The following is a 23,506-nucleotide window of genomic DNA, read 5'->3' as shown; positions in this document are numbered from 1 at the left end:
CAAAATGTAAATGTAAAAACAAACACTTTTAAAGCATGCTGAGTATTATTCTAATGAGCTCCTCCCCAAACAAGTGGGTCTGGTTGTTGCGGACCAGATCCAAATTTTAACAAATCATAGATGTCTAGGCTATGTTTCACAAGTTTGAACATCCCATTACAGTACAAAAGTTTAGTACAGTAGAATACAGGACAGTAGAGTTTATTCAGTAGAGTACAGTAGAAGAGTACAGTACAGTTTAATTCAGTACAGTACATTACAGTACATTACACAGTACACAAAAAAGTAGAGTAAAGTACAGTTTAGTAGAGTACATTAGTCAAGTAGGGTACAATACAGTACACTATGCTTTACTTTTCTTTACTGTGTTACTATACTGTAATGTACTCTACTGTGCTCTACAGAATTTTACTGTACTATATTCTACTTTTCTTTACTGTACTCTGTACTGTACTAAAATGTAGTATTGTCTGGATACCAGAATGTTGACTTTGATACTGGTACCAGGTTTAGTATCACAATACTCAATACCAAAATGATACCAAAACGATACCCCAGCAAGAAAAGAAGGCATATTAGCCAGTCACAGAATGGCACTTGATCCAGACAGATTAACTCAGCTAATGCTCTGTTCAATCGTTGCGCATCTTTTGAGCTCAGTATCATTACATTTTATTACATAACATTTTTTCAGAGAGAGCCATGTATGCATAAATGAATCAATTATACAATAATTCAATCTATTTGACTTGATTTTTACACATATAATTTCATAAAGGCAATCATTTATTTGAATGGTAAATCTCTATTGATAAACTGGGTGAATCACGATGTAGCCTAGGCCTATCCACAATATAGGTGAAGGTATATTCAATATGAGTGTGCATGCATTTAAATTATTGAGCTTGTTTTGGCTGATTTCATGGGGCTACAGATGACAAACAATCTGTTTCCCTTCCAAATCAAATCAAACAATCTGTTTCCCTTCCATTTGAGACTTCATTTATTGTACTGATCAACAACATTTTTATAGAAGTAGCTTATTTTATAACAGTGTGTGCTGTCTCTTTAACCAGTAATGAAGGTATTCATGATGCAGTCATTTCACTGTGACAATAGATCATATTTGGCAGAGACCGAATAAGTGAATGAAAAAGGTTTTTGGTGTTTATCAGCTTTGAAATCAGCCTACTTTTTGATTTGTTTGCCAATCAGACAAAAAACATGACTGGTTGTGTTCATTTCACATTAAAATGTTATACATTTCTACTGTTAAATTATGTCTTTACTAAACTCAGCAAAAAAAAGAAACGGCCCTTTTTCAGGACCCTGTCTTTCAAAGATAATTTGTAAAAATCCAAATAACTTCACAGATCTTCATTGTAAAGGGTTTAAACACTGTTTCCCATGCTTGTTCAATGAACCATAAACAATTAATGAACATGCACCTGTGGAATGGTCGTTAAGACACTAACAGCTCACAACCAGTCATGCAATTAAGGTGGCAGCTATGAAAACCTAGGACACTAAAGAGGCCTTTCTACTAACTCTGAAAAACACCAAAAGAAAGATGCCAAGGGTCCCTGCTCATCTGCGTGAACGTGCCTTAGTCATGCTGCAAGGAGGCATGAGGACTGCAGATGTGGCCAGGGCAATAAATTGCAATGTCCGTACTGTGAGACACCTAAGACAGCACTACAGGGAGACAGGACGGACAGCTGATCGTCCTCGCAGTGGCAGACCACGTGTAACAACACCTGCACAGGATCGGTACATCCGAACATCACACCTGTGGGACAGGTACAGGATGGCAACTACAACTGCCAGAGTTACACCAGGAACGCACAATCCCTCCATCAGTGCTCAGACTGTCCACAATAGGCTGAGATAGGCTGGACCGAGGGCTTGCAGGCCTGTTGTAAGGCAGTTCCTCACCAGACATCACCGGCAACAACGTCACCTATGGGCACAAACCCACCATCGCTGGACCAGACAGGACTGGCAAAAAGTGCTCTTCACTGACCAGTCGCAGTTTTGTCTCACCAGGGGTGATGGTCGGATTCGCGTTTATTGTCGAAGGAATGAGCGTTACACTGAGGCCTATACTCTGGAGCGGGATTGATTTGGAGGTGGAGGGTCCGTCATGGTCTGGGGCGGTGTGTCACAGCATCATCGGACTGAGCTTGTGTCATTGCATGCAAACTCAATGCTGTGCATTACAGGGAAGACATCTTCCTCCCTCATGTGGTACCCTTCCTGCAGGCTCATCCTAACATGACCCTCCAGCATGACAATGCCACCAGCCATACTGCATTTTGACCCCCCCTTTGTTCAGGGACACATTCTTACATTTCTGTTTGTCACGTCTTTGGAACTTGTTCAGTTTATGTCTCAGTTGTTGAATCTTGTTATGTTCATACAAATATTTACAAATATTTTGCTGAAAATAAACGCAGTTGACAGTGAGAGGACGTTTCTTTTTTAGTTTATTAGGCACATAAAAAATAGAGGCTCCCTTGAAGGTCACGGTATAATTCACACTCTGGACTCACTCTAAAATGGATGTCAAAACAAAAACCAATGATTGCAAAGTTAAACCAACTACACAAGCACAAGGACGACTTTTAACAATTTCCACAGAGAATTCTACAAACCACATTTACTTGAAGAACAGTGCAGATGTAAAGTGTGATAACAGAATTACGGTTTGTTTTGTTTGTCATCATTCTGTTACCAAACTTTGCATCTGCATTGGTTCTACATTGGTTTTGTAGAATTTTCGGTGAAAATTGTTAAAAGTAGTCCTTGTGCATCGGTCTTTGTTAGACATAGATTTTAAATGCCAACTGCAGTCAAAACCCTGATTTCCTGTGTTTTATATATATATTTCCACACTATGAGGTTGGAATAATATTTTGAAAATTCTGATAAATCCCTTTTAGTGTAAGAGCTATTTGAAAAGACCACCTGGAATTTCAGCCTGTTTTGATGGGATGAAGTTTTGACATGCCTGGTAAATTAGCGTTGCAACCCTCTCTGCCAATAACAGCTAGGTTTCAGTTTTCCCCTTCCACCTTAAACCACTCCCAGAAAGTCCTAGCAAAATTCTTGACAATTTGATTTGGGAAAAAATAACCATTGCCGTGGAATTGTTTAAAAGCGAAGGTTCAAACGTGATGAGCTGTAGGCACATTTTTGTGATTAGGTTCAATGATTATCCACCACCACTCATGATCAACCTTTTTTGACTAAGCAGAAAGGTTCTATTTGCTCTCTATTTTATATGCCATGCTACACAGTCAGTATTGATTCTGGGCATATGGAAGGAAATGGGTTATTTTTCAGTTGCTTCCTTTTTTTGGTTTTCTTTGTAGCCCATGTTGTAGAAATATTGCGATCATGAGTCACACACTTCAGAATGAGCTGACCGATAGTGGCCTCCCTTGCTGACACAGGTTCTTGTCTTTAGCAGAGGGGATTGCAGAAGAAGTCTCTCTTTCTCAGACCAGCATGTCAGCAAAACCTTAGGAATGACTGAGCTTCCTCAATATGTAACTTACACTTTTTAACCTTCACCTCCTTTTCTCCAGATTGAGCGGTTGGAGGTGAGTGGCTTGGCTCAGACCCCCCAGGCAGTGTTGTGTGGCGCAGATGGGTCGTTCCTCGGGGGTGAAGATGGCACCCCGGACCCCCAGCGCACCAAGCAGGCTATCGCCCAGCTGCAGCAGAAGATCCTCAAGCTCACAGAGCAGATCAAGATTGAGCAGACGGCCAGAGACGACAACGTGGCCGAGTACCTCAAACTGGCCAACAACGCTGACAAGCAGCAGAGTGCCCGCATCAAACAGGTGAGCATTGTTTTATGATCAAAGTTTTATTTGTTTTAATATGAAACCACAAAACATCATGGAATGACAATACACAAGACAGGACAACTTTTACTGGATAACAGCTCTGCTAAATGATCGCATATATGACGACAATATACAGTACCAGTCAAAAGTTTGGACGCACCTACTCATTCCAGGGTTTTTCTTTATTTTTAACTATTTTCTGCATTGTAGAATAATAGTGAAGATTTCAAAACTATGAAATAACACATATGGAATCATGTAGTAACCAAAATAGTGTTAAACAAATCAAAATATATTTTATATTTGAGATTCTTCAAAGTAGCCACCGTTTGCCTTGATGACAGCTTTACACACTGTTAATCACCTGGAATGCTTTTCCAACAGTCTTGAAGGAGTTCCCACATATGCTGAGCACTTGTTGGCTGCTTTTCCTTCACTCTGCGGTCCAACTCATCCCAAACCATCTCAATTGGGTTGAGGTCGGGTGATTGTGGAGGCCAGGTCATCTGATGCAGCACTCCATCACTCTCCTTCTTGGTCAAATAGCCCTTACACCTGGAGGTGTGTTGGGTCATTGTCCTGTTGAGATACTCTACCTCATTCGAGCAAAACCTTGAGATTTAGATATTGTGCACCAGCTGTTGTTTACATATATGCATAGTCCGCCACCCCTTGTCTTACCAGACGCCACTGTTCTATCCTGCTGATACAGCGTATAACCAGCCAGCTTTATGTTGATAATGTCGTTGTTCAGCCATGACTCCGTGAAGTATAAGATACTACAGTTTTTAATGTCCCGTTGGTAGTTTAATCTTCCTCGTAGGTCGTCGATTTTATTTTCCAATGATTGCATTTTAGCTGGAAGAACAGAAGGCAGGAGGGGTTTATCAATCAATCAATCAAGTTTATTTTATATAGCCCTTCGTACATCAGCTAATGTCTCGAAGTGCTGTACAGAGACCCAGCCTAAAACCCCAAACAGCTAGAATGCAGGTGTAGAAGCACGGTGGCTAGGAAAAACTCCCTAGAAAGGCCAAAACCTAGGAAGAAACCTAGAGAGGAACCAGGCTATGAGGGGTGGCCAGTCCTCTTCTGGCTGTGCCGGGTGGAGATTATAACAGAACTATGCCAAGATGTTCAAAAATGTTCATAAGTGGCAAGCATGGTCAAATAATAATCATGAATAATATTCAGTTGGCTTTTGATCGCCTACGAATTCTCTGAAGGCAGCCCGACTTATGTCCTCTTTTTCTTCATTGTCTCTTCACGCAAATGATAGGGATTTGGGCCTGTTCCCAGGAAAGCAGTATGTTGTTCATTTCACAGGGATTTGGGGGGGGGGGGGGGGGGGGGGGGGGGCTTCTGCCAGTTCTTGACATAATTTGGACTTGGTCTTTTACCAAATAGGGCTATTTTCTGTATACCACCCCTACCTTGTCACAACACAACTGATATGCTCAAACACATTAAGAAGGAAAGAAATTACACAAATTAACTTTTAACAAGCCACACCTGTTTAATTGAAATGCATTCCAGGTGACTACCTCATGAAGCTGGTTGAGAGAATGCCAAGCGTGTGCAAAGCTGTCATCAAGGCAAAGGGTGGCTAGCTACTGTGAAGATTCTGAAATATAAAATATATTTTGATTTGTTTAACACTTTTTTTGGTTACCTCATGTTTCTATATGTGTTATTTCATAGTTTTGATGTCTTCACTATTATTCTACAATGTAGAAAATAGTCAAAATAAAGAAAAAGCCCTGAGTGAGTAGGTGTGTCCAAACTTTTGACTGGTACTGTAAATCACCAAGATGTTGGGCTCAGGCACAGATCACCATTGTGTGTGTGTCAGCCAGTCTCCTTGTTTGTTATATTTCACTGAGAAAGAAGGGCTGATTTATCTAGTTACAATTTCTGTAACAAGCCGAGATATATGTGTACTATAAACGCGTACGTGCTATAAATATTTATAGTATGTATATATATACAGTTGAAGTCGGAAGTTTACATACACTTAGGTTGGAGTCATTAATACTCGTTTTTCAACCACTCCACAAATGTCTTGTTAACAAACTATAGTTTTGGCAAGTCGGTTAGGACATCTACTTTGTGCATGACACAGGTAATTTTTCCAACAATTGTTTACAGACAGATTATTTCATTTCTAATTCACTGTATCACAATTCCAGTGGGTCAGAATTTTACATACACTAGGTTGACTGTGCCTCTAAACAGCTTGGACATTTCCCAAAAATGATGTCATGGCTTTAGAAGCTTCTGATAGGCTAATTGACATAATTTGAGTCAAATTGGAGGTGTACCTGTGGATGTATTTCAAGGCCTACCGTCAAACTCAGTGCCTCTTTGCTTGACATCATGGGAAAATATAAATTAATCAGCCAAGACCAACAAAAAAAATTGTAGACCTCATCCTTGGGAGCAATTTCCAAACCCATGAAGGTACCACGTTCATCTGTACAAAAAATAGTACGCAAGTATAAACACCATGGGACCACGCAGCCATCAAACCGCTCTGGAAGGAGACGTGTTCTGGCTCCTAGAGATGAACGTACTTTGGTGCGAAAAGTGCAAATCAATCCCAGAACAACAGCAAAGGACCTTGTGAAGATTCTGGACGAAACGGGTACAAAAGTATCTATATCCACAGTAAAACGAGAAAATTATGTGGATATATTGAAGCAACATCTCAAGACATCAGTCAGTAAGTTAAAGCTTGGTCGCAAATGGTTCTTCGAAATGGACAATGACACCAAGCATACTTCCAAAATTGTGGCAAAATGGCTTAAGGACAACAAAGTCAAGGTATTGGAGTGGCTATCACAAAGCCCTGACCTCAATCCTGTAGAAAATCTGTGGGCAGAACTGAAAAAGCGTGTGCGAGCAAGGAGGCCTACAAACCTGACTTCAGCTCTGTCAGGAGGAATGGGCCAAAATTCACCCAACTTATTGTGGTAAGCTTGTGGAAGGCTACTCAAAACGTTTGACCCAAGTTAAATAATTTATAGGCAATGCTACCAAATACTAATTGAGTGTATGTAAACTTCTGACCCACTGGGATTGTGATGAAAGAAATAAAAGCTGATATAAATAATTCACATTCTTAAAATAAAGTGGTGATCCTACCTGACCTAGGACAGCGAATTTTTACTTGGATTAAATGTCAGGAATTGTGAAAAACTGAGTTTAAATGTATTTGGCTAAGGTGTATGTAAACTTTCGACTTCAACTGTGTGTGTAATATATATTTATATAAGTGTCCTAATACAGACACATAAGTGTCCTATATAACTACAGGTGTTTGAGAAGAAGAACCAGAAGTCCGCCCAGACCATCCAGCAGCTGCAGAGGAAGCTGGAGCACTACCACCGCAAGCTGAGGGAGGTGGAGCACAACGGGATCCCTCGCCAGCCCAAGGACGTCCTCAGGGACATGCAGCAGGGCCTGAAGGACGTGGGGGCAAAGGTCACAGGTTTCAGCGAGGGCGTGGTGGACAGTGTCAAGGGAGGCCTCTCCAGTTTCTCCCAGGCCACGCACTCCGCCGCCGCCGGCGTCGTCTCAAAGCCCCGGGAGATTGCCTCGCTGTTCCGCAACAAGTTTGGCAGCGCCGACAATATCCCCGGGCTGAAGGACTCCTTGGATGATCCGTCAGGGGGCGAGGAGGGGGTGACTGGGGCCGGGGGGAGTTCTCTGGGCAGCGCAGCGCACCACCATCTGCAGTCCAGCCCCAAGTACGGCAGCGAGGATGACTGCTCCAGCGCTACGTCGGGGTCGGCAGGGGCCAACAGCACCACAGGGGCTCCCGGAGGCCCCCCCAGCTCCAAGGGGAACACCCTGGAGAGGAGCCAGAGCTCTAGCCTGGACATGCTGCTACATGAGGTGCAGGAGGGCCAGGGGAGACTAGAGGAGAATCTGGAGGGGCTGAAGAGTCACTATCAGAGAGACTACACTGTCATCATGCAGGCCCTGCAGGAGGAACGATTCAGGTAGGGAGGGAGAGGGAGCTAGAGGACATGCTGTCATCATGCAGGCCCTGCAGGACAAACAATTTAGGTACTGACTTACTTAACCAATGATTTATATATATACTAGATGTCTTACCGGGGGTGCTATTTTGATGCCACTGTGCCTCCATCTTGGCACTTCCCAGCCATTGCAAACAATATTTTTGAAGTTATAGAAATGCATTTATTTACCTTTGCTTTTGCCACATTTATTCTATTAGAAAAACCTTAAGGCATACTTACAAATTATATTATGTGAGCTAAACATTAAAAAAAATTAAATGATATAAAAACATTTTCCTTAAGGTAGATTTTTTAGCAATTACTAATGTTACTGTCCCCACTACAATTAAATATCATTTTGGCCTTGAAACATTCAATTGAAATACTGTAGAATTCCATTCGTTCCTATGAAGGGCTGCTCCTACTGGGGAGTACCAAAATGGCCAACCGGTGGCTTCAAAGCCTCTCATTGGCCAATACATAGTATTAGCAATCCAGGTTTTATATACATCATTGTACTTAACACACTATATATGTAGAGAGAGAATAGAAAGAGAGCGCTAGAGGGAGTGAGAGAGAGCCCTGTAGGAAAAACCCCACACAGAGATGTATAAGGTTAACATTTGGAAGGTTATCGCAAAGTGATATTGATGTGCAGGTGTGTTTTCACTGAAACCAAACCCACTCTAATCAACATAAGACAGGTCGAAGCTTTAAGGCCCTTAAAACTGAATTGTAAACCAGTGACAGTATCCATCATTTAGGCAGAGAGATCAGCCCTAGACTACTAAAGTGAAGAGGTGTATGTACGTACACCTTTTAGTAAAGACACAACAGGCACAGAGAACCCATTCAAGTCTATTTATTTGGCACTTTTTACAAAACAGCATTGTCTCAAAAGGGGATGGGGGGGTTATCAAAACGCTGACTTGAGACTTGAAGCGGAAACCCTGAAACTCCCTTAAAGCCTGCCAAGGGTAGGTGGCCAGGGAAAAGTCCCTGCTGTGGAGGAACAAGGAAGAAGCACTTTGCTGCAAACCAGTCCTGAGCACAAGGATCTTGTCCTGTCCTATCACAGATCTACCTCAGCGCATGTTAGTCAAGGGAGGGGGAGAGGATTTCCGTGACCAGGAGACAAAAACATTTTTTTCTCTAAAATGTCCATCCGGGGCACAACAAGTATGTGTGTTTTTTGTCTTTCAGGCTAAAAATAAGGTCCAGCAGAATGAGCTTTGAGCAGGTCTTCTGCTGAGGACCATGTTCTGAGCATTGACCACACCGTTATGGTTAAACCACTGGGTTTGAACCATTGTTTAGAATATGGAGCCTTCTACCTGTACAACTCCTAGAGGAAACTTTGCCGGTAGGCTTAGCATTTAGTTTTTGGTGCAGTCAGCAGTATTAGGATGTTACAGGATGTTCTGCAGTAGCTTCCCCCTCCTCCACTCCCCCATCCTTCCCCTGTCTGATTCACCTCTATTCTGATCCTTTTTATTGTCTGATTAACCACCAGACCGTGTGTGTGTGTTTGTGTGCAGTACCAGAGGGCATAGTTGTACATCTTATTAAAATGTGACTCTTAAACTGGTTAAGTAAGACATGATGAGATCAGACTGGTGGTGTGATTCACTTAATCACACACACGCGCACACACACACGCACACACACACGCACACACACACACACACACACACGCATGCATTCATAGACAATCACATCCTCCCTCTCCCTCCTGATTGGTCAGTGTCAAACTGCTGATTATCTGCCATTGGTCACTCTCATCAGCAGGTGAGTAAACATGTGCTGATCAGCTCACAGATAATCATCCATCCAGTCAGGTGTCATTCCACCTGAAAGCTCTTTAACCTCTTGTCCAGGAAAAACTGGAACCTGTGTTTGTCTATGGGGCACACGTGCGTGTGTATGTCTGTGTGTGCGTGTATGTCTGTGTGTGTGTGTGTATGTTTGTGTCTGTCTACCTGTCCATCCATCTCTGTGTTTCTATCTCTGTCTGTGTATATGTCTGTGTGAGCTGTTAGACTAACGTGTGTTTCTCTGTAGGTGTGAGCGTCTGGAGGAGCAGCTGAATGATCTGACAGAGCTCCACCAGAATGAGATCCTCAACCTGAAGCAGGAGCTGGCCAGCATGGAGGAGAAGATAGCTTACCAGTCCTACGAGAGAGCCAGAGACATACAGGTGAGTCACAGACATGCATGCATACACACACACACAAACTCACTGTACACAAACTAGATAGCCAGACAAATGTATGACTGTGATTCATTTCATAATCACAACTTTATCTGAAGACAAACAGAAAGCTTTGCACAGTTATGAGGAACAAACCCAATCAGACATAAGCCAGTGCTGTTTAATATTTGTGTACAACTACCAGGTTATTTTACAGTTGACTATTTTACTAGGGCTTTCAAACGATATTTTAAAAAAAAAATTGAGTTAATCACAGGATTTGCTGTGATTAATCACGATAATTAGCCAATTCTGAATTTGCTCAAATTAGGCTGTAATTCAAGATTTTCCATACAAAAAATATTGACATCTTGATTTTGTCTAAAGTAACGGTTAACAAAATTAGGTAAATTGAGAAAGCACACTTTCTTTAACCTTAATGTCAGCTTGTTTTTACATTGCATCGTTGTTTTTTGGCTGTATAGATTATGTATTTGAGATGTTTTCTGTGTATTTTGAACGCTTTTAGACGATGCGATTAATTGCAATAAATGTCTGCACTAAAATATAACTGCATTTGAGTTAACTGATTAACTATGACAGCCCGGGCCTCCCGGGTGGCGCAGTGGTCTAAGAGCTGTGCCACCAGAGATTCTGGGTTCGAGTCCAGGCTCTGTCGCAGCCGGCCGCGACCGGGAGGCCCATGGGGCGGCGCACAATTGGCCCAGCGTCATCCGTGTTAGGGAGGGTTTGGCCGGCAGGGATGTCCTTGTCCCAACGCGCTCTAGCGGGCCGGGCACATGCACTCTGTCACGGTCGCCAGGTGTACGTACGGTGTTTCCTCCGACACATTGGTGCTTCCGGGTTGGATGGGCATTGTGTCAAGAAGCAGTGCGGCTTGGTTGGGTTGTGTTTCGGAGGATGCATGTCTTTCAACCTTCGCCTCCCCCGAGTCCGTACGGGAGTTGCAGCGATGAGACAAGACTGTAACTACTACCAATTGGATACCATGAAATTGGTGAGATAAAAGGGGTAAAAAAAATCAAATAAAAACTCTGACAGCCCTAATATTGACCTAGTATTTAAAACACATGATAGGGTTAGAGATAATAGCACTATAATTACTTAATAATTATATTGTGTTTCATTGGAATCCATTAGAACAAGCCCCATAATGTAACAGATGTTGAGTTCTTTCAAGTTAGTGCCCAAAAAATAGTGTGTGTGTGTGTGTGTGTGTGTGTGTGTGTGTGTGTGTGTGTGTGTGTGTGTGTGTGTGTGTGTGTGTGTGTGTGTGTGTGTGTGTGTGTGTGTGTGTGTGTGTGTGTGCTTTTATTCCCTTGTCTCTAACCTACGTTTCCCCCTCTTAGCTGTAGGTGGTGTTAGAGTTCTATATGTAATGATCTTTGCTATTTGTCTGTCAGACACTCAAAATCAGAACAGATCAAATGTTATTTGTCACATGCGTTGAATACAACACGAATACAACCTTACAGTGAAATGCTTACTTACAAGCCCTTAACCAACAATGCAGTTTGAAGAAAATACCAAAATAGCAACAACAAAAAAAGTAAGAGATAAGAATAACAAATAATTAAAGAGCAGCAGTAAATGACAATAGCGGGGCTATATACAGGGGGTACCGGTACAAAGTCAATGTGTGCGGCCACTGGTGTCGAGGTAATATGTAATATGTACATTAGTCTGGGTAGCCATTTGATTAGCTGTTCATGAGTCTTATGGCTTGAGGGTAGAAGTTGTTTAGAAGCCTCTTGGACCTAGACTTGGCACTCCGGTACCGGTTGCAGTGCGGCAGCAGAGAGAATAGTCTATGACTAGGGTGGCTGGAGTCTTTGACAATTTTTAGGGCCTTCCTCTGACACCGCCTAGTATAGAGGTCCTGGATGTCAGGAAGCTTGGCCCCGGTGATGTACTGGGCCGTACGCACTACCCTCTGTAGTGCCTTGCGGTTGGAGGCCGAGCAGTTGCCATAACAGGCAGTGATGCAACCAGGCAGGATGCTCTCGATGGTGCAGCTGTCAAACCTTTTGAGGATCTTAGGACCCATGCCAAATCTTTTCAGTCTCCTGAGGGGTAATAGGTTTTGTCGTGCCCTCTTCACGACTGTCTGTGGATGCCAAGGAACTTGAAGCTCTCAACCTGCTCCACTACAGCCCCGTTGATGAGAATGGGGCGTGCTCGGTCCTCCTTTTCATGTAGTCTTTACTGTGTGTAGCCATACTGTGTACTACTATGTCTAACCCTTTTCTATTCTCCTGTCCTGCAGGAAGCTCTGGAGGCGTGTCAGACGCGTATCTCTAAGATGGAGCTGCAGCAGCAGCAGCAGCAGGTGGTCCAGCTAGAGGGCCTGGAGAACGCCACGGCCCGGACACTGCTGGGGAAACTCATCAATGTCCTCCTGGCCCTCATGGCCGTGCTCCTGGTGTTTGTCTCCACTGTGGCCAACTGTGTGGTCCCTCTAATGAAAACCCGCTCCCGGTCCTTCTCCACCCTCCTCCTCATCCTCCTCTTCGCCTTCCTCTGGAGGAACTGGGACGCGCTGTCGGGCTACACGCACCGTGCCCTGCAGCTGCCCAGATGACCGAATAGAGACATGTGTTTCTATGACTATGCGCGAGGGTGGATACTCTGTCCACACACACACACACAGAAAGCAGGAAGAGCCTAACTGCCAATGGGATGTGGTGGTTGTCTTGACGGACGCTGAATAATTAGTCTATCGGTTGAGCTCTGTGAGGCAGGATTTGGACTGAGGAGAAAGTGAGGGAAGGATGGAAGATGAGAATACCACTCAGTCATGACTTTTGTTTAGGAAGGATGAGACTTTGTTTACATTCAGAAATAGTGTTTATTTCTTTCACGGGATGCATCGTCATACTGTTTTTCTTCTAGGGGTTAATCAAGTATATTATTGTTGTTTATTATTTTTTCTAATAATATATTATTTTTTACATTTTATTCAGTACCATGTAGCGTTAAGCTCCTCCCACTCTGCACAAAGAGGAGCTTGTCAAGAAACTGATTGGACATTCACCTCAGAGGCTCAGGCCCTCTGCAGATAAATGGTACTCTGATTTGGTTGCCTTTCATAAAGAAAGTGCTCTACCGGTCTGTTATTGGTAGAAAATGAAAAGATGAATGAATCCCCACCTCGCACTTTTTCCACCATGATGGATTCTGAGATGAAAAGGAACTTTTCTACAGAGTACTCTTTGTTTTCCGGACACAAAAGACTGATGGACATTACTTTGAGTGTCACGCTAAGAGACTTCTCGTGCTTCCGTACTGTTTCTACTAGCAATGATTTACGTCCTATTGAAGGTGTCTTTTCTTTTTTTTTTAAAGGAGAGTAAATTAATTAGGAGAGGTCATTTTAATTAGGAGAGGTGATGTAATGAATTCTAATGACTTTAGAGAGTGGCACCAGCTTAGACAAGAGGGAGGGTTTGACAGTTAGGGCCACTCACCACAGAGCCACCAGAGACCATAGGTACAGATAAGGCCACTTTGCAGGAAATGTGGAGTTGCCATGATATTGCTTTCACTGGTGCTCATCCATTGTGTCAGCTGAATTCCATGTTGGAAAGGCAGAGACTGTCTGCCAGACATAGACAACTGTCTCCACTGTCATGCTACTGTTGTTCAATGCACTGCCAGAATGAAGAATGTGACTCACTCCATCACAATGGCTAATTCTGATCTTTTTTTAACTAATTGTTTTTCTGACCGATCAGCTCTGAGAAAAATCTGATGTGAAAGGATCTAATGTGATTGGTCAAAAGACCAGTTAGTGGGTAAAAGATCAGAATTGGGCTGCCTGTGTAAACGCAGCCTTACTGTCCTATCTCTCCATCTCTCTCCTCATTGCCCTGTTTTTTCCAGCATACTGTCGTTTGTGCCAAAACTGTCCTATTTCATATTGCCAGATCTGTATGTGCTTTATTAGCCAACTCCTCTGACTCTCAAAGTCATGACATGACAGAAGAGTTGGCTAAACTAAGCACACACTGATATGGGACCAGGCTAACAGAATATACCTTTACAAGGTTGTCTGGGTAATTGCTCTGAGACACTCACTGCTAATAACCTGATGTGTGTTTCCTAATCCTGGTCTTTGATTACTGCTGGATATGATGGCTTTCTATCCGTCTTATCCTACCATTCATCTGTTCATGGAGCTTCAGTTGACCTAGATGATATGAATGAGTCCATCTGAAGTCCATTCTGACGCTTGTTTGATGAAGATAATAACTTATAGTGGGAGCTGCAGACCAGCGTTCCGTAGTGTTAGGACCAGGATGTTTAGGATCTTTGAAACAGTTTTAAACCAGAAACTGCACTGAATTTATTGTCAGTCTAATCACTAAATAGAAATTAATTGAAGTCAATGGATATTGTTATTACACACCAATCAGTTTAAAGATACTGATCATTGTTGTGATCTTGAACGTTCCCCAGGTGAGTGGCTCCTGAGCTGACCTCTGACCTTGGTGTGACTTTGCCGTGACCTCCGATGCAGCGTGGTAGGGTAGGGTTGTGTGCTAAACCACTCCAGTGCCTTCTGATGTGGGATAATAAAGGTGCATTCCTGACTAACTCCTGGCCCCCTGACTTGTGTGTGTGTTGAGGATCGGAGGAGTTTGGGGTGTGTAGCTCTCTCGTAGGATTGGTAAGCGATTATCTCCTCCATGCTGGCCAGCTCCTGCTTCAGGTTAGGGAGGAAATGGACCAATAAGAGCAATTATTTAAAGCAAAGTAATGTTGGAAAACAGATTCTTAAACTGCCTGGACCACACTATCTCTGGATGAAATGTTTAATTGAGGAACAAAGTAGGCTGATGGTGTTTTACAGTGTTTAATGTGAATTGATTATAGTGTGAATAAATAAGCCCTGTTGAAGTTTGTATTAATCCACTAGATGGCGATCCTCTCATGTTTATAGCACCTTAGTTTCCTGACATGACCCACACAGATGATCTGTATGCTCAAAGTTATCAAATTGATCCTTGAAACACCATATTTACTGTGTGTGTGTGTGTGTGTGTGTGTGTGTGTGTGTGTGTGTGTGTGTGTGTGTGTGTGTGTGTGTGTGTGTGTGTGTGTGTGTGTGTGTGTGTGTGTGTGTGTGTGTGTGTGTGTGTGTGTGTGTGTGTGTGTGTATATATATTTTTCCCATTCATATTCCCTAGCTGTTCATGCACCACAATGTCAGGCCGTATGGGGTGGTTGGGCAGTGGAGTGTTGACGCAGGCCTTGTGGAGGTGTTGTTTCTTATCTGTCAGGAAACAGGTTGGTGGGCAGAGCCCGGGCCTCAGAGCTCCACCACGGAGTAGAGAGCAGTAGCTGTTTTCACTGACAACAGAGAAAATAGCAGTCTCTTACTCCAGAAGGCCCTCTCCTTACTGTGAGAGAAGGCTCGGGAAGGAAGTCTTTTTCTCTCTCTCTTACACGCACCAATACTGTTTAAATGCCTTTTCTTGATGCACCATATCTATATTGCATATATTACAAACCCATGTATGACAAATAAGCCTACCTCAACACACACACACACACACACACGCGCGCGAGCTTCCGTGAGGTGTCACGAATAATCGAGTGTAACCAGAACGCAGCACTTCGTTGATATCTGATCCTTGACAGCAGTGATCCGTGATACCCCCTCTCTCCCCAGTCTAATTCCCCGGTCCCTTCCCACCCCCCTCACTCTTAATGGGGCATTAGGGAGTGTGTTGGAGGGTGTGTGTGTAGGCTTAGGCTGTACATATGTGTGGTGGAGACTGTTGGTCCTGCATTGCGATCAGTCAGCTGGTTCCTTATCAGACCGCTTTCCTGCCCCTCCGCGCTGGCGGATTAGATGAGCGTGAGTGCCGGCCAACGTAAACACGCATAGACCTGGGCGGTGTTTATCAGCGTAAATAACATCGCCAAGTGGTGATGGGAGGCGTGCACCGACCTGAGAGGAACAGAGCTGGCCCGAGAGATATAATAGTTCCAGCAGGCTTTGATAGTGTCCAAACTGGCATGACGCATGGGTTAGAATGCGTCGAATAGAACAGAGTGATGGCCATCAAATTTGGTAATTGTATTTACTTTCTGTGGGCCTATCTAAACGGCTTTTGAGAGAATAAGTCCATGGGTAGCCTAATCCAAAATTACGGGCTCTCAGTTTGCGCTGTCACTTTTTGTTAAAAGTCCGTTTGAGCTTTTCCATGTTCTCTCATTGCATAGTTGTTCACAAGAAGCACTTAATTTGTGTTTTGGGCAAAAACATGGAAGTTTAAAGGGGCAATCAGTAGTTGAAACAATAAAAAGACAAATCCCCTCCCCTGTTTCGCAAAAACCAGATGGATGGGGCTGGAGAAATGTAACCACTCTCAAATTCATAGACCGAGCTATGGATGCAAGCACCGAATATCTATGATATCAAAATTATACAGAGTTTCTTTATTTACAAACATTGGAGTTAAAAAAGCGTAGGCTATATTTTGGATTGTGAGTGGGTACGACAGTAGAACTAAGCTCATGAGCGTGGTTACATACCATGACTAACCTGTACCCTCTGTATATAGCCTCGGTATTGTTGTTTTGTGTAACTTTTTTTTAAACTTTAGTTTATTTAGTAAATAATTTCTTAACCACCATGCAGTTCAATAAATATAGTTAATGGCTTGTAAGTAGGCATTTCACGGAAAGGTTGTGCCTGTTGTATTCGGCGTGGGTGGCAAGTAACCTTTTATTTTATTTTGTATTTAATTTAAAGGTTGTATTCGTCAAGAATCAATGGGTACATATGAAGTTCAAAAATGGATCTAGCAACAGCAGATTGTCCCTTTAAACTTAATCACACATTTTTGAGAGGTGCACATGTGTTGCTTTAGAATATTTATGAGGCGCAGGCCCAAAAGCTCTGCTAAATAGATGTGAATGTCAAAAACCGGAAAGGTGCGCTGTGGTGCCCATCTGGTAGCACTTTCACGTAGCTTACTCCCACCGTATGGGCGCAGAGCAGACGGAGCCCTCTGCGTATCTGCAGGCAGAACTAATCTGAAAACCAAGGGACCAACTGGCCGCAGGAGGTGAGAGCAGGACCCGCCATTAACCCTAAGAGGAGCGGAACCATAGGCTATACTTTCTTCTCAAATTATTATTTCCCCTCAAATTCCTCTCAAATTATTACTTTGTAAAAGTTATTTTATTATAGTTTTATACATATATATATATATAGAGAGCGAGAGAGAGAGCGAGAGAGAGATCATTAACAGTAATTACACCATTATTGTTCTGCCTTGGTGTGTGGATGTCCATTACGCAAATAGCCTACAATTAGCATGCCCTAATCACAACAATGAACTTTGACTGAACACATTTTAAATTATGAAATTCCAAGGCGTAGGCCTATATACTCCCTATTATTAAGAATGAATGGGGAGTTTGAGATTGCAGCCGCTGGAAGCGGGGCTGTAGGTGGAGTGGGCAGAGAGAGGGGCAGCAGACAGCTCTGCGCGCTCAACTCTCTTCCGCGGTGAGATGCACTGGGAAAATGAAGCACGACTCCTAATGCGTCACTCTGTGTTTGGATTTTGAGCAGGAAACAGCATTTCCTCTTAGATTGTCGCAGTAGGAACAAACACATTATTTTGTCCTTACTCAATGCACCCCTCCGCACAGAACACGCGGAAACCGGCCAGAAGGAAAAATGCCTCCTTCGGAGAAGATAGCAGTTCTGATTCTCGGCGTTCTGGTGCTGGAATCGCCCTGGAATGCCCATCACATCCCGTGCCTTGCCAGCGCGCTACAGATCCAACAGGCGTTCGCCTCTCAAAACCAGACAAATAACTTTGTGGTGGATGAGGTTAGCAGAAAAGTCTACCTGGCTACGGTAAACACGGTGTACCAGCTTAATGGGACCCTGAGCGTAGAAGTGGAGAAGAGAACGGGGCCGGTGGAGGACAACCTGTTGTGCCATGCGCCGCAGCTGCCCCAGGCGCCCTGCGAGCACCCCAAATCACTCACCGACAACTTCAACAAGCTGCTCGAGCTGGACAGGGAGCAGGGGGTGCTGGTGGTATGCGGCTCGGTGTACCAGGGCTTTTGTGAGCTCAGGAAGATGGAAAACATATCGGAGATAGCCGTGGAGTTCCCCCCTCATGGCGAGAAGACCGTGTTCCCCAGCATGCTGAACATCGCCGCCAACCACCCTAATGCATCCACCGTGGGGCTCATCTTCAGGAGCCACGGGGGTAACACCCGGCTCCTCGTCGGGGCCACTTACACTGGCGCTGGGACCCAGTTTTTCCCCAAGAACCACAGCAAGGAGGACCTGCGCTTCGAGAACACACCCGAAATCGCCATTCGGTCCCTGAACATCAATGATTTATCCAGGCTGTTCACCTATGACATCAACCCGTCCGAGGACAACGTCTTCAAGATAAAACAGGAGGTGAAGCAGAAGAATAAACTAAACTTCGTTCATGCCTTCATCCAGAAGACCTACGCTTATATTGCTATCAACAATGACGCGAATATGGGCCACAAGCAGAGCCAGCCGAACAGCATCCTTGCAAGGATATGCCTGGACACTGAGAACACACGAAAATCCACCTCGGAAAGCCGAAAGCTCACTGAGTCCTTCATCCAGATGCCGCTTCAGTGTGGATATAACGGAAACATCTACAACCGGCTGGTCTCCGTTCACCCCGCGGATATCCACTCGGGGAGCGGAGAGGGGCTGGAGTCGCACCTTTTTGGAGTGTTCACCAAATCAGACAGAAGGTCTGCCCTGTGTGCGTTTCGGTTCTCAGATATCGAGGAGGAGATCCGTCAGGGCCGGAGGAACTGCTCCAACTCCCCCAGCAGCGATGTGCAGGTGCTGGACAGCGTCATCCAGGGTTCGGGCGCAGCATGCGTACAGAAAGGGAACCTGGTGGTAAGTGAAGCATTTTACACTTCAGTGAGATCTGTATGCTTATTCATGTTTGAGAGACTTGGTTGGAACTAATACTGTTTTGTATTATTTGATTTAGCCTAGATAAAGTTAGCAGCCACAATTACGCATGGAACGCGCAATACGGCACTGTTCGTTTCCCCAGTTTGCATAATGTCATAAAAACATTGTTACATTTTTCTGAAAGATTTATTTTATTATTGGACTTGCTTCTTTAAATACATATTTCCGCAAAGATGTTGCGGGGGGGGCTCCGATGTCACGAGCGCAGCCCAGGGCGGCGATTGTGTGAAAATTCTTCCAAAGCACGCGAAGGTTATGGGAACCGTGCGGGGTACTTCTGTGAAAGTCACATCCGCGCCAGCTCATTCAATCATAGGCCTATAGCCTATTGCATGTTGGAGAGGAAGAATGGACTTATGTATTTACATTTTTTAAAGAAAACTTTCGTTTGCCATCGATACACAACCCATTAAATTACATGCAGGCTAACATTTGTTTTAAATTTCCCTGGGCAAACTAATTACTTCTATAAGAAAAAGATAGTAGGCCTATTTATTTTATGAAAAGCAGTGTTAAATAATCGAGGTTAATCAGTGTTGAATCGTGTTGTGTCAAATAACATAACACATTATCTCATATTTTACGCATGTAATTCAAGAAGAAAAGTTTATTCTTATTAACTTATAGATCATATCTATAAAGGCAGTTACTTTGACACTATAAAGCCCCACTCCTTATTATTTAGGCTAAATCGCCCCTATTAACGGAAATGTCTCTTAACATGAAAAGTCTTTATGCCGCTCGCGGCATCTGAGGAATGTGAAATACCATAGTTTCATTGTGGTGAGATTGACAGGTCGCTAGTCGTGACAAACAGGGTGTCTCCAGACCTCTGCGTTGACAGTCAGGTCGTAAAGATGCGGGGCTGTCCCATGAGCGGTGTTGTGTCGTGCTGGCCTGCCCTGTAGGCTCCGGTAACCAGATTAGACATCTCGACCGACTGTCGTTCTCAGCCTGTGTTTCCCCGAGGCCTGCAAATCTGCAGTTTGAAATGGTTATGTTTTTCGTGAAGAAAGTCAGTATTGCGCCGTAGAAGAAAGGGTTTTCTTGCTTTTGCTTTTAGTCTGTGGTGACCGGGGAAATCTGATATATTTGTAGCGTTTCTGAGGGCCCTCCATTGAAGGAAAGCCAAAGACACAATTTCTGATAAGCACAGAGGTCGAGAGTGGAGCGGCTCGTGGGAAAGATCTCTTTCTCTCTCTCTGTGTGTGTTGATTTCCACTTCACTGTGTTAATCTTCGAGTCCTTACTGTTCCTTTGCCCTCCAAAAGACTCTGGGCATTCGCTTGTGGAAGTCATCCAAGCATTTGAATCAAACGGAATGAATGTTTTGATATATACTCAAGTTTTCATTTTCACATGGTAAATGTTGACAACAGGCTACTGTATAACAGGCCTTCAACTGTCCTGAACATTTAGAGGGAAAATTGCCAATTCTCAAGAAGACATAACATTTTAGCTTTTCATAGTGTTATAATTACATAATTATTACAGTGTAGCCTACTAAAACATAAGTGTCCAATAATGGTGTTACACTGTTTTGGGGTTATTTTTCTTTCCATTGATCTTTTTCTGCCTGCCGACATGCATGCCTGCCGGTCTCTCTTCCTGTAAATTGAGATATGTTAAACCAACTTTAAAATAAGATCTTTCTCTCGCTCTGTCAGCTGCAACCGGAGCAACTGGACTGTGGAGCGGCCCACCTGCAGCACCCGCTGGCCCTACGGAGGCCCCTGAGGGCCACGCCCCTGTTTGAGTCCCTGGGCCTCAGCTCGGTTGCTGTGGACAACATACACAACCATACCGTGGTGTTTCTGGGCACCAGCACTGGACGACTGCGCAAGGTCAGAGGAGATGGTTTACTTACATAACAAAACTCTCAGGAATATCCACATTTATAAAAGAGAGAGAGCAGTGGTTTATTTGTTATCCTTTTTGTCTTGTAAAGGAAAAAATCTACAGTTGCTAGGCTTCCTACCTCACAGTCTAACTTTGCTGCCGGAATTTAAGAACAAACTGAATGTGCCAGAGATATTCAGCCATTCTTTTATTCAGGGATTTATGACATTTATTGAAAATAAGTTAAAGTGTCAGGTGTAAATTACTATAGAGCTGGAACAGCAGGGAAAGGGAATTTTTTTAAGTAAAGGGATCATTCCACTTATTAGGTGTCTTTTGAGTAATGCAACTAAACATTTTGATTTCACCTAATTTTAACGTTCTGTCATAAAGAGCACATTCAACTTAATAAATAATGTGTTTTCCCATCTCAAGAGGTAAAAAAAAAAGAAAAAAAAAGACTATAGTAAGTGCCTATTTAGTGCCAAATAAGTAATATGGTTGACCGTAACAGGGTTGACGACTTCATCTTAAATCATCCATAATCATCCTTGTGACGGGGGGAATGGAAGCTTGTTGTGTGCAACAGGGAGGGGACATTGAATTCAAGCTTCACAACAATTGTTAAATTGTTAAAACATTTCTAGCCTGTCTATACATGGGTAACAGGGTTGAAGTGTTATGCTCAATCCGCTCAGTCTTCCACCACAAAACACCTGTAAATGGCCAAAGAGACTAGAATCAGCTCACCTGCTTTTACACTATGATTTGACTATTAGATATTCAATGTTTCTTTTGAAAAAAATATTTTAAAAGGAATAGTTTCACCATATTAAAATGAGAGTTCAGTTCACGTAACAGGGTTGACCTTAAAACATTTTTTTTTTTGCATACCTTAAAATGAATCACTAATCACATGAAATAAATAATAATCTTCAGAAATGACTTTGTAAAAGCAACAAAATAACTAGGGCTTTACAATGATGGTGAATTCACAAAGGGACAAGATAATGAGGGACATGTCAAAATGCTGAATATAGTCACTTTAGCAAGTCTTTATTCATATTTTTAAAAAATGATTTATTGAATTTTCCATGTGGTCTATAAAGGGCACTTCATGTAATATAACAGGCTTTTAGAATTCTATATTTGTACACAATTTATACTTCAAATATGAAAGTAGATATGGCAAAAGGCACTCATTTCGTGGAATGACCCAAAGAAAAAGATGAGAAATCTGAAAATAACTGAGAAGTAGGTCTAAGAGGTGCTGACATTCATTGTAAAGAATGACCGCTAAATTACAAGGCACAATAATAAAGAACGTTCCCATATGACATGACTGACTGTATATAGCCTCGTTATTGTTATTTTATTATGTTACTTTTTATTATTTTTTACTTTAGTTTATTTGGTAAATATTTTCAAAACTCTTTCTTGAACTGCATTGTTGGTAAAGGGCTTGTAAGTAAGCATTTCACGGTAAAGTCTACACCTATTGTATTCAGCGCATGTGACAAATAAAGTTTGATTTGATTTGACTATCAGTGTTGGGGATTAGTGAACTACATGGAGTTCAACTAGTAATTAACTACATTTTGCAGTAGCTTGTTGTTAATCTTTTTTTTTGTTGCCATGTAGCGGTGTAGCTAACTACTGGAACTACACCCTACTTTTTTGTAAAAATAAAATATGGGTGTATGAGGCAGTCATTTCCTTTCTTTTTCGGCACCAGAAACATCGTTTTTGTGTTTAATTGGCTAAATTAAACATTCTGTTAGCATTTGACCCCAAAATTACCTGTTCTTGCAATTTGTAGTTATGACATTTCAGATTTGCATATTATGATAGTTTTTCACAAAGTAGTTTGGATGTAGTGAAATACTTTTCCCCAGTAACTTTAGTTCAGTAAACTATATTTTTCTTTAGGGTAGCTTTAGTGTAGCTTAACTTCTTCCATTGTGATGTAATTGGTAGCTTAGTAAACTATATTTTTTAGATTAGCTTCCCTAACACTGCTGACTATGTAGTGGGTCGTTCCATGTCATTTCAGCAAGCCATGACACCCATCATCCCAGATTGTTCTGAAATAATTTCCATAGTTAGAAAAATACCAGATTAGCATTCCTGCAACATTATTTTGTTGAAATATAATTTAATTTCTGATAATTTAAGCTAATTGATTGCACCCAAATTGGCCACTTTTTACTAAAAATGAGAAAGACATGAGGAATAATGAGAAATACATGTTGGGGTGGGATTGGCGTGGGGCATGGGGGGGCCCGTGGGTGGCTTTTGACCATTTATTTGAATTCCTCATGTCTAACTAAAAAACATGTTTTTAAGTTTGGTCCAAGTCAGTTGTTAGGTACTATATTTATTGAATATTATATGAATCCTATAAATTAAAATGGCACATTTTGGGTGCAATCAATTAGCTTAATTTCTCAGAGATCAAATTATTATATTGCAACAAAATAATGTTGCAGGAATGGTAATCTTATCTATTTCTAACAACAGAAACTATTTCAGAACAATCTGAGATGGTGGTTGTTGAAATCCTCTT

The 23,506-nt window shown here is 42.6% G+C and overlaps 2 protein-coding genes across 12 annotated transcripts in view; both read left to right on the top strand.

The window, feature by feature from the left end:
- Positions 1-15,005, top strand: part of LOC129861029 (transmembrane and coiled-coil domains protein 1-like) — a 97,184-nt gene extending 82,179 nt beyond the window's left edge. For all 10 annotated transcript variants that reach the window (XM_055932061.1, XM_055932063.1, XM_055932064.1 and 7 more), the window contains 4 exons: positions 3,591-3,848; positions 7,170-7,858; positions 9,941-10,076; positions 12,358-15,005. In XM_055932061.1, the coding sequence (XP_055788036.1) occupies positions 3,591-3,848; positions 7,170-7,858; positions 9,941-10,076; positions 12,358-12,672 (1,398 nt within the window). In that variant the 3' untranslated portion in view covers positions 12,673-15,005. The remainder of the gene's footprint in view (positions 1-3,590; positions 3,849-7,169; positions 7,859-9,940; positions 10,077-12,357) is intronic.
- Positions 15,006-17,534: 2,529 nt separating this feature from the next.
- LOC129861027 (plexin-D1-like) overlaps positions 17,535-23,506 on the top strand; it is a 130,763-nt gene continuing 124,791 nt past the window's right edge. Inside the window, exons 1-2 of one of the 2 annotated variants that reach the window (XM_055932059.1) lie at positions 17,535-19,020; positions 20,769-20,945. In XM_055932059.1, coding sequence (XP_055788034.1) covers positions 17,791-19,020; positions 20,769-20,945 — 1,407 coding nt within the window. In that variant the 5' untranslated portion in view covers positions 17,535-17,790. The remainder of the gene's footprint in view (positions 19,021-20,768; positions 20,946-23,506) is intronic. The other variant, XM_055932058.1, reaches the window with a different exon arrangement.

The sequence above is a fragment of the Salvelinus fontinalis genome, chromosome 8 (assembly GCF_029448725.1).
Source record: "Salvelinus fontinalis isolate EN_2023a chromosome 8, ASM2944872v1, whole genome shotgun sequence".
NCBI lineage: Eukaryota > Metazoa > Chordata > Actinopteri > Salmoniformes > Salmonidae > Salvelinus > Salvelinus fontinalis.
The sequence above is the reverse complement of the archived record's forward strand: the minus strand, read 5'-3'. Positions and strand labels throughout refer to the sequence as shown.